General features: G+C 33.4%; 1 protein-coding gene across 1 annotated transcript in view; it reads left to right on the forward strand.

Annotated features, from left to right (window-relative positions):
• The window catches only part of LOC106457048 (galactosylgalactosylxylosylprotein 3-beta-glucuronosyltransferase S-like), a 35,838-nt gene that overhangs the window by 8,541 nt on the left and 12,813 nt on the right, over nucleotides 1-14,484 (forward strand). The window contains exons 2-3 of the mRNA XM_022383194.1: nucleotides 155-223; nucleotides 1,372-1,448. Coding sequence (XP_022238902.1) covers nucleotides 159-223; nucleotides 1,372-1,448 — 142 coding nt within the window. The 5' untranslated portion in view covers nucleotides 155-158. The remainder of the gene's footprint in view (nucleotides 1-154; nucleotides 224-1,371; nucleotides 1,449-14,484) is intronic.

The raw sequence follows: 14,484 nt of genomic DNA on the forward strand, positions 1-14,484 counted from the left end.
ACTTAACCCCAATTAAGAATTGCATAATGTCTAAACTATATAGTAAATGACTTGTTCATATCAAGCAACAACTTTGGGTCTTTAACTTTATTAACGGTAGCTCGTTTCTCCGCGCTTTTTATAGAAACATTAATCTTTTGCTCGTTTATTACAGATTAATGTTTTCCAAAATGTTGAAGATAAATGATACAGGTCAAATGCTTCCACGAAGAAGAATTAATCGGTAAGTTTATTTTTTGACTGGAAGCCAATAATGAGTCTAAAGTAGTATTAAAAAGGTACTAGCTTTTTATACATGATATTTTCATGAAAATAACATTGATGGAGTACTTTTAGGATATTGAATTTGTATAGAATTAAAAAGAATGCATCTAGTTTTCGTGAATATTATTAAACTTGTTTAAACAAACAAGCACATGAGCTATATAAGTAGGGATAAATAGATAAAGATTTAATTTTAAACAAATAACTAATTTTGTATTAACATAACATTTAAATGTCCAAAAATAGCTCTAATAACTTCAAATTTCAAAGCAACCGAAGGTTATTCATGAAATAGAAATGTATATATTTAATGACAGATTTTGTAAATGGGGAACTTACCTGGATAATCGTGTAGTATCTAATTAGGACTAATATGCTTGTGTTCTTGTTTATCATTTTTCATTTCAGTACTATTAACCACTTAATATTTCAACAGAATTGCTTATCAGTTATATTCTTGTTAAAATGATCCATTTTTTAACTTTCTGAAAGTCACAATACTAAACCTAAATAACTTGACAAACATTTTAAACGACATGGTTTATATGACGAAGGCAGGCAAAGCATTGGAAACCAATAGGCTTAACATTCGGGATAAAAATTTCTCTTAGTTTGTCCACTTCGGGTTTCATATCATTGGTGTGTAAAAAACGTAACTTCAGATTTCTTTTTTTTCCAAAAAGTCATTGTCCAGGGTTCATTAGATGGTGGTAGTGGGGTGATTAATCTAAATCTGTAGTTGACGTAATTTTTATCGCAAATGTTAACCATTTTGCACAGTTTAATTCTAAATATCAACTTCTCAAGTTTTCTTACGTTTCTTTAAAAATGGTCTTTCAGTCAAGGTGTTCAGCTATAAAATTTATATCACCTTGTTGATAGTCTTTGTAAAAGAAAAAAGGGTTCGACACTTTGTTATATTAGTTTTTATATACCTTCAGAGTTTTATAGCCTATTTTTAGTAAGGTTTTGTGAAATGTCTCACGTATCAAACTTGTTTGCACTTAAAGGTTTAGTATCTGTAGTCGTTACTTACTACTTTTTAACCGTATATAGTTATATTTTCCACCTATTTGCGTATTAATAGCATATAATGTGTACTTCCAGCGTGCTTAACCGGGCGATCCTAGCCAGCCCATTTTTCCTGTTTCCATTGTTTCTTCTTACCTTTCCAGAACAAATGGGTGAGTGAAGGTTGAATTCTTTCAGTTATTCATTTATTCCTATTAGCACAGTATAATAAAGTTAAGACTGGGTTAACCATCATAATATCAAAGCAAATTTTGAGACATTTTTGAATTTGACACACACATATAAGTCGAAACGTAGGATCTATTTTTGAACTCGCCTTGTTTCATGTGTTTATTATGTCACGTAAACTTCAGAAAGCATTTGTTAAAAATGATAAACTAGGGGCGTCTAAGATTGAAATTCGGTCACATCTCCGATTCCAGTGAAACTGGCTGGATATCAATTTGCCATTATTTGCTACCTAACTTCTGAATTTATTTGAAGGTCCAACGTGGCTATGCTTAGACTATACCACATATTTGATTATTATTTAACTTGGTGAATTTGAAGAAAAACAAAGATGTTTAACGACCAATTAATGTAGGTTTGCGAGACAAAGGAAATTTACTGCACAAAATGTGAAGATAATTTATAAAGTTTCAAAAGCGATTATGACTATTAGGTACTAATGAAAATTTATCCAATTTCTTAAATTGTAAGTGTTTGAAATTTGCCTTGTAAAGCTTGTTGCTAAACAAGAATACTGTACGTATTATCGTGATTATTCCTAGTACCTCTTTACAGTACTACCAGAATTATACTGTTGTTACTATTTTCATGCTTATAAAAGTTACTCTTGAAGTATTTTTTTTTTCGAACAGTGGAAATAAAATTCATTTGATTTAAATCTACATTAGCGACATTTGTAAGATATATTGAGCGGTACATACATAATTTCGGAGACATTTACTTATTGATGAACAATAACACGATTTATTTAAAACTTTTTTCAATGTATAGGTATTCTACATCATTTCAGCCATGTTTAAAAAATGGTAATCTTACTTATTGTCAAGTCTCTCTTGGAAACTTTCATTTTGAAATACAAATGAAATATTGGTGAGTAGCATACCAAATTCACAATTTTTAAAACTATACACCCAAAGTGCTATAAACATGCAGAACTGTTAAAATGATGGACAACAAAGGACCATTTGGTCATTCAGGGCTGTCCTTGTCAAAAGTAAGAATTTTAAATCCACTTTCTACTTTTCAGGAAATCGTCAATTCCCTTCTTAAACTCTTTTAAGTTGCTGGCTACACTACTATCGACAACTCATTACGTTGGCAAATCATTCTTTTAAAATAAAATCTTTAAGTGGACGTTGTCCTGTCTTTTTTATACCTGAAACTTTTCTCTTTTCTTTCACACTGTTGTCTTCAGAATACAACGCAAAAACATCAGAGGCCTTTACCCTGCTGTCCTCCCTGATAATCTTGTAAACTTCAATAAGTTGAAAAATTCTACCCTTTCTTTTCTCGAAGGAACATAAGCTGATATCTTATTCTATCCCTAAAAATACCCGTTCTGTCTCTTAATATTTCTATTTACCACCAATGTATCATCTTGCTCTTCCGATAAATTAATGTCATTTGTTAAGTATTTGTACAACTAAACTATTGATCCAAATATTTCTTTGTATGTTAGTCTCTTCAATATAACTAAAAACATTTGAGTATAATGTCAACAGCAAACAACTAATTACGCTTCTATCAATGAAAATATGAAAGCAGAAGTGCAAGTATTGATCTCTGAGGCATTACACTAGTATATAGGATCTAGTCTGACTGGACTCCATTAACAACAACTCTTGGCTTTCTCTCATCCAACTACCCTATAATCCAATTAACTAGTATTTACCCAATCCATACCGATGCCTTGACGAATCTACTGTGTGGCACCTTATCATTTTTTTATATCTAAGTTCACCAAGTCCCACCCTTTCCAAATGTATAGATAACTAACATCCTTGATTGATAAAGTAAGATTTCACTTCGACCCTATGATGGTTTTCATTTATATATTTCATGATTTTGTAAAGCCTCTTTTAACAGACTCCTCCGCGTTTTGTTTTTTTTCCTACAGAAAGAATAACTGACTTGTAATTCCAAAGTGCAACTCTCATGACTCTTTTCAAAATAGGAATAATATGAGCAACTCTAATCTTTAGGCGCCTACCCACTCTCTGACCTTCCAAAAATAAGCGGTCTACAATATTGAGCTTTGACTTCTCTTTTAAATCTCTGGGGAAAACCTTGTCTAGCATTTCATGTATTGTTTTTTAATCCCTCGGTCTTTTCACTTTTACCCAAAGAGTTTAATAACTATATGATTCAGACCAATTTCAATATTTCCCATAGGGTTTTCATGCTCAGAAATATTACTAATTTCTTATAAAAGCTTTTAGAAAATATTTTCTAAATGCTCAGTCATCTCATCTTAAACAAAAACCTTTTAAACATCTTTTAAGGGCCCGATTTCAATTTTGATATTTTACTTACCTTTGACATGCTAAAAATCCTTGCTGCTAGTTTTTACATTATCAACCACTAGTTTCTCATAATCCTCTTTAGATTTCATAATTTTCTTTAACGTAATTTCTAGCCTTCCAATAGTTATTTATATTTCTTATCTGTCAATGTAAACCTGTTAAACTAATGACATTTAACCTTGATTTCTCTTTTCCTTTGTCCTTACTTTGATTACATGTTTTCTATTTTTTCTGTTTCAACAGTTGTCCAATAAACAAGAATAAATAAAATGGTAAATTAGTATTTACGTCTCAGATATCATTTTACAGTGTTTCTGCTATTAATGAATTTGAATTTATAAATTAAAATAAACGATTGAGACGCCATCAGTAACTAATGCTGTTCATGTTCTGACAAGAGGTAAATATGATTATCAATAGTCAAAAACTAGCTTACGTCTTGTAAGATTTTGTATGCAAGTATACCACCAACAAAAATATTTTTATCCATTCAGTTATTATTTATTTAACTCAAGCCCAAGAGGCAGCCCTACATTTGATGTGGATAAAAAGAAAGAAAAAGAGTCATTCCGAAAATGTTTGGGTTGTTTTGATTAGACAAACAAAAGTAGTTTGACTTCTGAGGTCTAGGTCGCTGGACCTGACCCGAGACCATGAGAGCCAACATGGGAAGTTACAACGAAGTAACAATGAAACATGCTTGAAATGTTTTAGAAGTGTTTGTGAATGTGATGGTTTGAGTGAAGCGATTAAGCTAAACCGCGGGTCCAGGTTGGATGAGGGAAGAACTTATTCGAAGATATTCCAATGGACTTGATATACCAGCTAATTGGAAATTCGTAATTTGATTTCTACATCGACAGATAAATATAAAAAAAAACGGGCAGAATAGCTTCGTTAACTTCAAAAAGAGGGATTGGAATCATACATAAGAAATCATTAGTATCAATATTTTGTTAAACTAACGGCACAGTAAAAGCAGTGTTTAAGTTGAAGCAGATGCACGATGCATTAAAAGATAATTTCCCCTGCGATTCCCAAATTTAGAATGCAACTTTTGCAATGAAGAGTAAATATAAGAGGAATGATATAATGCCCAGTATGGTACCACCATAGTATAATCCATATAGATTTCATCATGCCGTATTTTCATTAATATTTAGTTTTTTCTTCTTTCTAGTTTTCATTTTAGAAGTTGTGCCGAGCGTCATTCATCGAGATCTATCAAATTACCCTAAATCACCGGGTTCCTCAATTATCACCCCCCCTCCTCCCCCTGTTGACCATCCGAGGCTCAGTACTAAAAGATGCTGGGTTGGCTCGTGTGGCAGGTACTAATATCTTTAACTGACATCATGTTTTTTAGAAATTAAAAAAGTAAGTCTTTGAACACAACCTAGCAATGTCGAAACCGTCTCACTCCCTTTGAATTGTTTTGTGGTTAAGCACAAAGCTACACAATGGGGTATCTGTGCTCCGATCATCAACGATATCGAAAGCCGATTTTTTAACATTATAAGTCTTCAAACTTACACCTTAGTCTCTGAGGGGTTTCCGATGTGAAAGGCTTGGTTGTTTTGTTGTCAGAAATAGTGGTTTACTAAGCACTTCATGCTTTCTGAGGATACAAGATCCCCAAAAGTGGAACATAAAAGTTCTAATTTCTGTTTCGAAATAATTGTATCATCTTTACAATAAAAGTATTCCAAACGAAGCTGTAATAAAACGGCAATATTCTGTTTCTATATACGGATAAAAAAGAAATTTTTATTGAGAGTTTCACTGTTATTTTGACATAAATAGACTCTACTTCCTATATAGAATAAATTATTTGTTTCTAAAACTAGTTTTGATTAGTTTGTTGGTTTTAGAGCAAATCGACATTGGACTGTCTACTGTTTCCCAATGGGGTGGCATGGCCAGGTGGTGAGGGCGCTCAACTCGCAATCTGTGAGTCGAGAGTTCGAATTCCCGTCACACCAAACATGCTTGCCCTTTCAGCTGAGGGGGACTTTATAATGTTACAGTCAATCCCACTATTTGTTGGTAAATAAGTAGCCCAAGAGTTGGCGGTGGGTGGTGATGACTAGCTGCCTTCCCTCGTGTAGCTTTACGAGAAATTTAAAACAAACATTTTTGTACGGACCTCTCTTGGTATGGGTATAGAATTAATTGTGGATTATGCAGGAGGTTGATCAGTATGTTGAGACCTCTTTGAACTACATAGCTGAGCACAGCTATTCTTTACCACTTATATTACTTGGTGCTTTAAAGATAAGAAATTTCGATACCAACATAAACCAAAGTCTTCCTCGATAACATAATAAACACAAATCACTTTGGTAATTTTCTCAGAAATGAATACAGTAGAAGATTATGCGCTGTGTGACAAGTAACCCCGAGTGCGGGTTAAGTTGACACACGTTCTCTTAGCAAAGTATTTAACATAACATAAAAATTTTACAGTAGAATATATTTAGCTGCGTACATGAAAATATCGATTTTTACTCTAGCACACAACAGAGACTTCCGATAGCGATGAAATTTCAACAGCTAGTAACCAGTATTTGAACGTGTTAGTCTTCATGATATCATGGTAACCAACTGCAACATATGAAAGTTATCAGCATATACCCTATGGTCAACAAACCTCGGTCTCCCCTAAGTCTGTATTGTAGCCCCTTCTTAAAGGTGCTACCTGAATTGTCCGAAAAAAAATATTGTTTTAACTAAAGTCTAAGGTCACAAACTTTTATATATGGTCAAAACGTAACATTCTCGTTGTTAGCATTCCAAAACTTTATATATTTCCATATTGTTTCGCGGCTTTAAACCTAACTATAAAATAACTTGCATTGATGATTTATCATTCTGCTGCTTATATATTCTTAAACCTAACGTTAATTATAATTGTTTTCGTTTCTTATTCTTGTAATACCGTAAATGTAACATATAAAGATCAAGTTAAATGCAAATTTGTTTCTCCCACATTTCTCCTCATTTGTCCATTGTGGCTCAAAATAAGTGGTGTGTGAAGATAGAATTTCACTGTCTTCCATACGTCTCTGCCTAATAAGCATTTTGTTCTGTTACATAACTCATCAGATGGTCTGGACGATGAGAGGCAAAACTTAACTTAATATAGTCTTGTTCAGTCTAAACACTAACATTATTATATTTTATCTCACTGGTTGCTCATTTGGAAAGGTAACGTTAGTTTAATATTCCTTGCTTCTTACTCATTTTAAAACGTTACGTTAGAATATTAATTCATTATTAAACGTAATATTCAAAATCATTTCTCTCCGCTTGTTCTTTTAACGACGTAACATTAGCGTAGCCTTTCTGACCGTTAATTTATTCTGAAATTTAACATTAGAATAATAATTTTCACTGTATTTGAAATCAATGTACCCTGACTGTTGTTTATGTCTTTTCGTGTTTATGTTATTATTTTACGCTTTCCATCTGCCATTGCTATTTATATAGGTTGTAGTACGATATTATTGCATGTATCAAGACAGATGGAGAAAGTACCTACAGTCGAATGGCGTACACGATTGATTTATTTTTAGTTGTATTTATCCATAGACACACATTTCATTGACATAGAAATTTGACGTTGAATGCATTTCTGGAAATCATTTGTTTTCTAGATCTGGGTCCATTTATCATATGTTCTGTGTTACCTTGTTCCTGTATTGTTTAAAACTAAAATTGGTTAATAACTGCTCAAATGTTTCTTAGTATTATTTTCATTATACATTATTTATAATATTAGAAACATTCCACTGTTATAAATTAGCTAACTGTAATTTTAAAATCAATTTTATATTTGGAAATACAATCATTACTATTCCTATGTAAATTTCCGTTTTTCATTAGATACAACAATATCTCTCTCTGTGTTACATCTGGCTTTACTTTGTAATAATGCCTGTAACTAGACTTGTACTGTTTATAAGTGTACATTGCAGAAGCAGTTCCAAATCACTAAAACAAAATCCTTCAGCAGGGAAAATCTCTTCGTAACTTACCTGTCCTTGTTATTGACTCTAATCACTCCGCAATGACTTGTCTGTATGTTTATAGATGAAATACATTTTGACGTAGCAATGATGATTAGCATATTAAAGTAATCAATCAGGTGCTTTTTCACCTGCGTTATATATTCCCACACGTTTGTAGTAAATTTCATGCAAGTAAGTTATATGACAGCTGATCGAGATCTTGAAAACATGTGATAAAAAAGATCATTCAGAAAATACCTATCAAATAAATATAAGCAACACAACATTTAGAAAGGGCACATAAGTTTATTAAAAGGAAAAACGAATGAAAATTCACTTATTTCGGCTTTATAAAGCCATCATCAGGAGAAAACCACATGTATAAAATAGTGCTGCCGCAGGCAGTTGCAGCAACAGCACGAAAGTAAAATGTATTTTTTGCTTTTAATAAACTCGCGAATTTTTTTTCACATTGTTGCTTATATTTAAGAACTGTGCACATGACATTAGTAAAATTTTAAGTTTTCTTTTAATGTTTGTATAAACAAGCAATCCAATACAAAAAAGAACAACAACATTAACCAGGATTCTCTTTCTAAGTACGTTTAGTGTTAAGCTTTCTAGTTAAATTTCTATGTAAAAACGAACTATAGAATCATTAGCATACATATAAGGCAGGAAATATGTATTATAAAATTTATATTATAAAATTATATACTCTTAACCATATTACAAAGATACATGCATATCCCCAGTGACACAGCGGTATGTCTGCGGACTTACAACGCTAGAATCCAAGTTTCAATACCCGTGGTGGGCAGAGCACAGATAGCCCATTGTGTAGCTTTGTGCTTAATTACAAATGAACAAACAAAAGTATATATATCTTTTTGTTAGTGTATGAACTTTTTAAATTACTGTACGCATCAGTTACATTTACAAGGTTTTTAGATTTGTTACAAAGAAAGCATTTGACTGAGAATTTACAAAATAAAATTTTCTTATGTGACGTGCGTGTCATTCTTAACACTGATCAGCACTGTTTGATATTTCCAGCTGTGTTCATTGAGCTTCCTTCCCAATGAGAAGTATTGCGGAATGTAAAATAAAATACGAGAGTTTCTAAAACACATTGTTTTTTACCGGCTTTTTGCACCGTTGATGTCTTGTCGTATAATTTCTTCTTTCCAAAAGATTTTGTTTAGGACACTGTTTCTAAAACTATTCGAATGGAATACTCGTGTCACGCACTTTTCTTTTCTAAATATCAGAGTTAAGTCTTCATAACTGGTTATTTCGCGTCTGAATCAATGCTCTCGACGTATGGCTTGTAACAATTTTTGAGAGGCTGAAGTTAAATTCAAGTTCGCTATTCGTTTTTCGAAAACCAAATGGGATCATTATTGAATAATGAAAAACAAACTAGTTCGTTTTTCACTGTTCATTTTGCAGTTTTTTAAAAGGGAATATGAACAAGAAAACACTTTGTTTTCAACTTCTGAACTGGGTCTTCTTTTTAGTTTTCCGTTTTTGGTTTGGTTTGTTTTCAATTTTGCGCAAAGCTACACGAGGGCTATCTATCTGGCCATTCCTAATTTAGCAGTGAAAGACTAGAGGAAATGCAGCTGGTCATCACCACCAACTGCCAGCTCTTAGGCTATTCTCTTACCAACGAATAGTGGGATTCACCATCACTATATAAGGCCCTCACAGCTGAAATGGCGAGCAGGTTTTTTGAGACAGGGATTCGAACCCGCCATTCGCAGGTTGCCAAGCCTTTAGTTCTTGAGTAATGGAATATACAATGGTTCATTATTACAATTTCTACTTTCAAGTTACAAATATCTATATCATTTTTGATACTAGCAATAAACAATTTGAAAAAATTATTACTTTTTCAAGACATTCTAGAAGACTCTGTAAGTCGTATGAGCCTTATCTCCATTGTATATCACACAGAAAATTAAAACTGTCTTCATTTTGAGCAGCAAAAAATCAACGACTGAGTCTTTGAAGAAGTTGAAAGAAATAAAGAATCCAGAAAACTAAATGGAAATGGACGATAAACAGAACTAATTTATGAATACTCAAGAGAACTAGGTGAGAACTCACATTAAGTGATTTCAAAGCCGTAAAAGAACTGAACGAGTCAATATAGATGGTACAATTAGTGTATTTCTTAGTTTTAACATGGTCCAAGTTAAGTGAAACGGCATATTACAAGACAGTGAATATAATCGATAGAGGGGATCCTGTGAGCAGCCACTGAACCACAGGAAACTGTGGCAGAGTTCACAAAGTCACCATTTCGAACCATCTTTAAAAATGGAAACAGAAGAATAATTCAAAAGATAATCGGCAAAGAAAAAATGGTTGTTCTATTCAGGAATATCTGAGCTCTTCAGATGAATTCAAAGGAAGGTCAAAAGCGTGAATGGTAACGAGCTATGGCGAAATGGGCTGATCATCAGACTTGGCAACATCGTCCAATAACAAACTCAATTCATTCAAACTTAGGAATAGCATACAGCCCACCAAGGCATGAAGACACAACGCCAGTTGGGGTTGTGTTGAAAAGAATTGAGCTTTGTAGCATATTATGAAGAAAGTTACAAACATCTGAGATGGTGGATGTTTATAGGACTTAGTGTAGAAACTCTGGACCAGACAAGTGTGGAAAGCCCCCGTGAAGAGCTGAAGCCCTTGATGATGCACAGGGTCCAACATATTCAAGATGGAGTCTTTGGCTAAACCACAGACCACAGGTTCATAGTTAAGTTTGATCGAATGAGGGCACGAATGGAAGAGAGGATGTTCAGTGCCCTTGAACACTTGATACAAAGTTGCTTAATGTGTGGAATAAATCTCAGCTTGTGGACAAAGAGAAGTTCTAAGAACTTTATCAACTCCACCGTAGGAATAAGGGTACCACCTAGGTGCAATTCCCGCTGTCGGCAAAAATGCACACCAACAATTTTAGATGACAAGAAGATGAAACTGTTTGCTGTGGTTTACCTTAAGAAGCCAGTCTAAAGCTGCCGTTCAATAAACGTCATATTCGACGACTGACAGGAAATCGAAAGTCATGGATATAGAGGCAAGTGTAGGAAGAAGTTCAGTGATAACATTCATCTTGATGCTGAAAAGTGTGACAATCAAAATATAACATTGAGGGATTCCACGTTCCTGTGTGAAGGATGGAGACAACGTCGAACACACACACACACACAGACTTGGAATGATCTGTCATTTATGGATAACAATGGGTAAATGGCCACGTACACAGAGGAATGGACGTCATTTAATACGCTAAACCTTCAGGTGTTATCGTAAGCTTTCTCTAGATCGATACCAAACTGCTCCTTGTTGAGGAAAGCTTAACAGATCGACATCGAATCAAGTGGGCCATGGTGAAATGCTGTCTATGGAAACCACATTGGTGCAAAATGAGTCGTAAATAAAAATATACAGTGGAAACAAAAGTGATTAAGTGAAAATTTTTGATGTGTATATAATGATATCAGAAAAATGCTTAACTGAGTAAGTCACTAAAAGATGGAAGGAGCACTTAGAAAAGAATGGAAGAAAATATGAACGAAAACAGCTGGAGCAAATTATGTATTATAGAAGAGATGATTAAAGAGAGCTGGAAGGAAATAAGAAAAAAAATATTAAAGAAAGTAAAGAAAACGTAATGAATTAAGAAACAATAAAGCATATTAAGAGTTATGAGGGGATTATGAAAAAAGCGAAAGAAGTTTCATGGAAGCAAGAAAAAGTTAGGAAATAACTGAAACTGGAGTTTTTTCAATAAGCACAATGAAAATGTAATTAAATATATTGTACTATATTTTCAAGGATTTTTTTAAGATTCTAATTTATTTTAATTCTGTGAAAATGAAGTTAATATAAAACACGTTTTAACATTGGAGCTTATCAACAGCCTGCCTTTACAGGATTGTACATCCATTACAAATTAGTACCTAATACATGCCGTTTAAATAAATAAAAAAATAATATTTTTAGTTATATAATTACTAGTAGTTATATTTGAAGTTAAGCACAAAGCTACGCAAAGAGCTATCTGTGCTCTGCTCATCACGGGTACCGCAACCCGGTTTCTAGCGTTGCAAGTCCGCAAATATACCGCTGTGCCAATGGTGGCCTATTAGTTATGAACAGATTCTTAAAAGAGTAAATAGAAACCAAATATTTATTCACGAAAAAGGAATTTCATCATGTTTTCATTAATGAATATATGCAGGAATAAATTAAGAGTTACAAATTATCTTTTTATATATGATTAATTATACAAAAATGGTAAAAGCTATTACAGTCTTAATGTTTTCTGCAGTAATTCACATCAATTGAAAGAATATTACGCAGTCAAAACCCCAAATGTACTACAATTTATGTATTTTATGTCAATATACATCAGTTGTAAAATCCAAGACAAGCTTGTTCTGATTTCAATTATTAGAAACAGGCAGTAGAGAAGAGAAAGGTTACTTATTTTTTCCCTTCTAATTAATTCGACTAATTCTCTTTTTGGAGTGTTTTATATCTTTCTAGTTCGTTTTGCTTAACAGGATTACATTGTTTCCATATCTTTAGTGTGTGATAGTGTCTGTAAATTGTTATTTCTAGGTTATTTGTATAGCTGATGATGAAAGCGAAGTTAGGTTATTTCCTCTAAATTTGTTATTATCTTATTATATTTGCACATTCATTGCTCAAACTAATTTGTATGAAAAAATTCGGTGAAATGGTAAAAATCATCTCAACCTGACAATATGGTAAAGTGTAGAGCCAAAATAATGCCAACCTGTTGACGTTATGCTAAAGAGTAGAACTAGAATAATGCCAACATACTGACATTATACTAAAGAGTCGAAATAATGCTTGAAAGTGCAGTAGTTTAATGAGGTAGGAGACGTTTATAGGAAAAAAAAGGTCATCCTAAACTTTAGTCCAAGTTAATCAGTGCACTCTTACTGTTAATGATCCAGACTTTGTTTTGGAAATTTACACTGCCACTGTAACGAGTTGAAGTAAATATAGCTGTTTCCTTGCTTGAAAGCATCCCAAGACAATTCCTGTGTCCTTGTGAGTGCAGACTATGTTTTTCTAATTTACTGAATACTAATTTACATCTTTTTAGAAAACCATATTATTAGTACCTAAATACTATGTAAAGTGCATTTAAAGGTTTCTAAAGTCAATTGGAATTTGAGTTTTGATTTGCATGCAACCAACAAGAAAGTATTTTCTTACCACCTCTAATTCAAATTTACTGCAGTGACAAAGGTTTTCAAGATGGTCAGTTTTATATAATGTTGTTGAAGTGCCAGATTTCAAACTTATCTAGTTATTCGTTAACGATGGAAGAAGAAATGTATATGTCATTAAATAAATAAATAAAAGCGCCCAAGTAATTTCTAATACCTATTCGCCAGTATCTTACAAAACTATAATGTCTGTGAATTTATGTAAAACTAAATAAGTGCATTTTTGTGCATCAGCAGTAGATAAGATGGAACTCTGAACACGGAAGTAAACAAACGACCTTGACCTAATTTCAACAGGTTCTCATAAATGTAATGACATGCCGAGGGCAGTGACCTAATTTGTATCTCATTCATACTGATAAGTCTTCAACAACAGAGGACGCATTTCGACAAGGTAGCACGTGTAAATCATTTATAATTATGGTATGTAATGACCAGTTCTTACGATGTGATGCACCGCCAAAGAGCATGACTCAATTTCGGCAAGGTAACATATATAATTATAATATCTAATGACAGGTTCTCACAACGTGACCCACTGCTCGAGGTCATGACTAGATTTTGACAAGGTAACATGTATAATTATAATTATAGCATGTAATGACAGGTTCCCATGATATGATGCGCTACCTGAGGGCATGAATCAAACATATATAATTTAATATTTTGAAATGACCTCCATTGCATGTATGTTCAGGTCCCGAACAATAGCCACTTACATTAAACCAATAGATAATGAACAATAATTTAATTGAATGTACAGAATTTAAAAACAGAAAATTAAAATACAACAAAGTCTCTTAATTTTACAAGACTTATCTTCTTCCGTACTGGTCTCCATCTCATTGGCTTTTGCTTCTCGTGGGGTTCATCTACTCTATCAGGAAATGTCCTATTATCGGTAACAGTCACATCAGTGGTAGTAACTTCATTAACGGCTTCAATGTTTTCCTTCTCAAAACAGGGTAGAGTTTCTTCTTCGACAGTGGCTTTTTCAGGTGACACGTCTTCAACAGCATCATTTGTTCCATTGTTCACTTCATTCCAGCTGAAATGTCCTGGACCGTGATAATGCCAAAGTCTGTTGGCATGTACCACCTTTGGTTTACCTCGCCGACCACATTTTACCCGGAAAGTCACGTCTGAGAGACGATTCACTATGTCATATGGGCCTTCCCATGGAGAAGACAACTTAGGAGACTTCCCTTTGGTCTTCCTGGGATTATACAACCACAAAGCTGACTTCAGTAGATCTCTTATCATAACATAGCTTCATGGAATCAGCAGACGTTTTCAAGATTGAATGCACTTAATGATGAACATCATCCATCCTTTCAGATAACAATTTCATGAACTCTG

The sequence above is a fragment of the Limulus polyphemus genome, unplaced genomic scaffold (genome assembly GCF_000517525.1).
Source record: "Limulus polyphemus unplaced genomic scaffold, Limulus_polyphemus-2.1.2 Scaffold14, whole genome shotgun sequence".
Taxonomy (NCBI): Eukaryota; Metazoa; Arthropoda; class Merostomata; order Xiphosura; family Limulidae; genus Limulus; species Limulus polyphemus.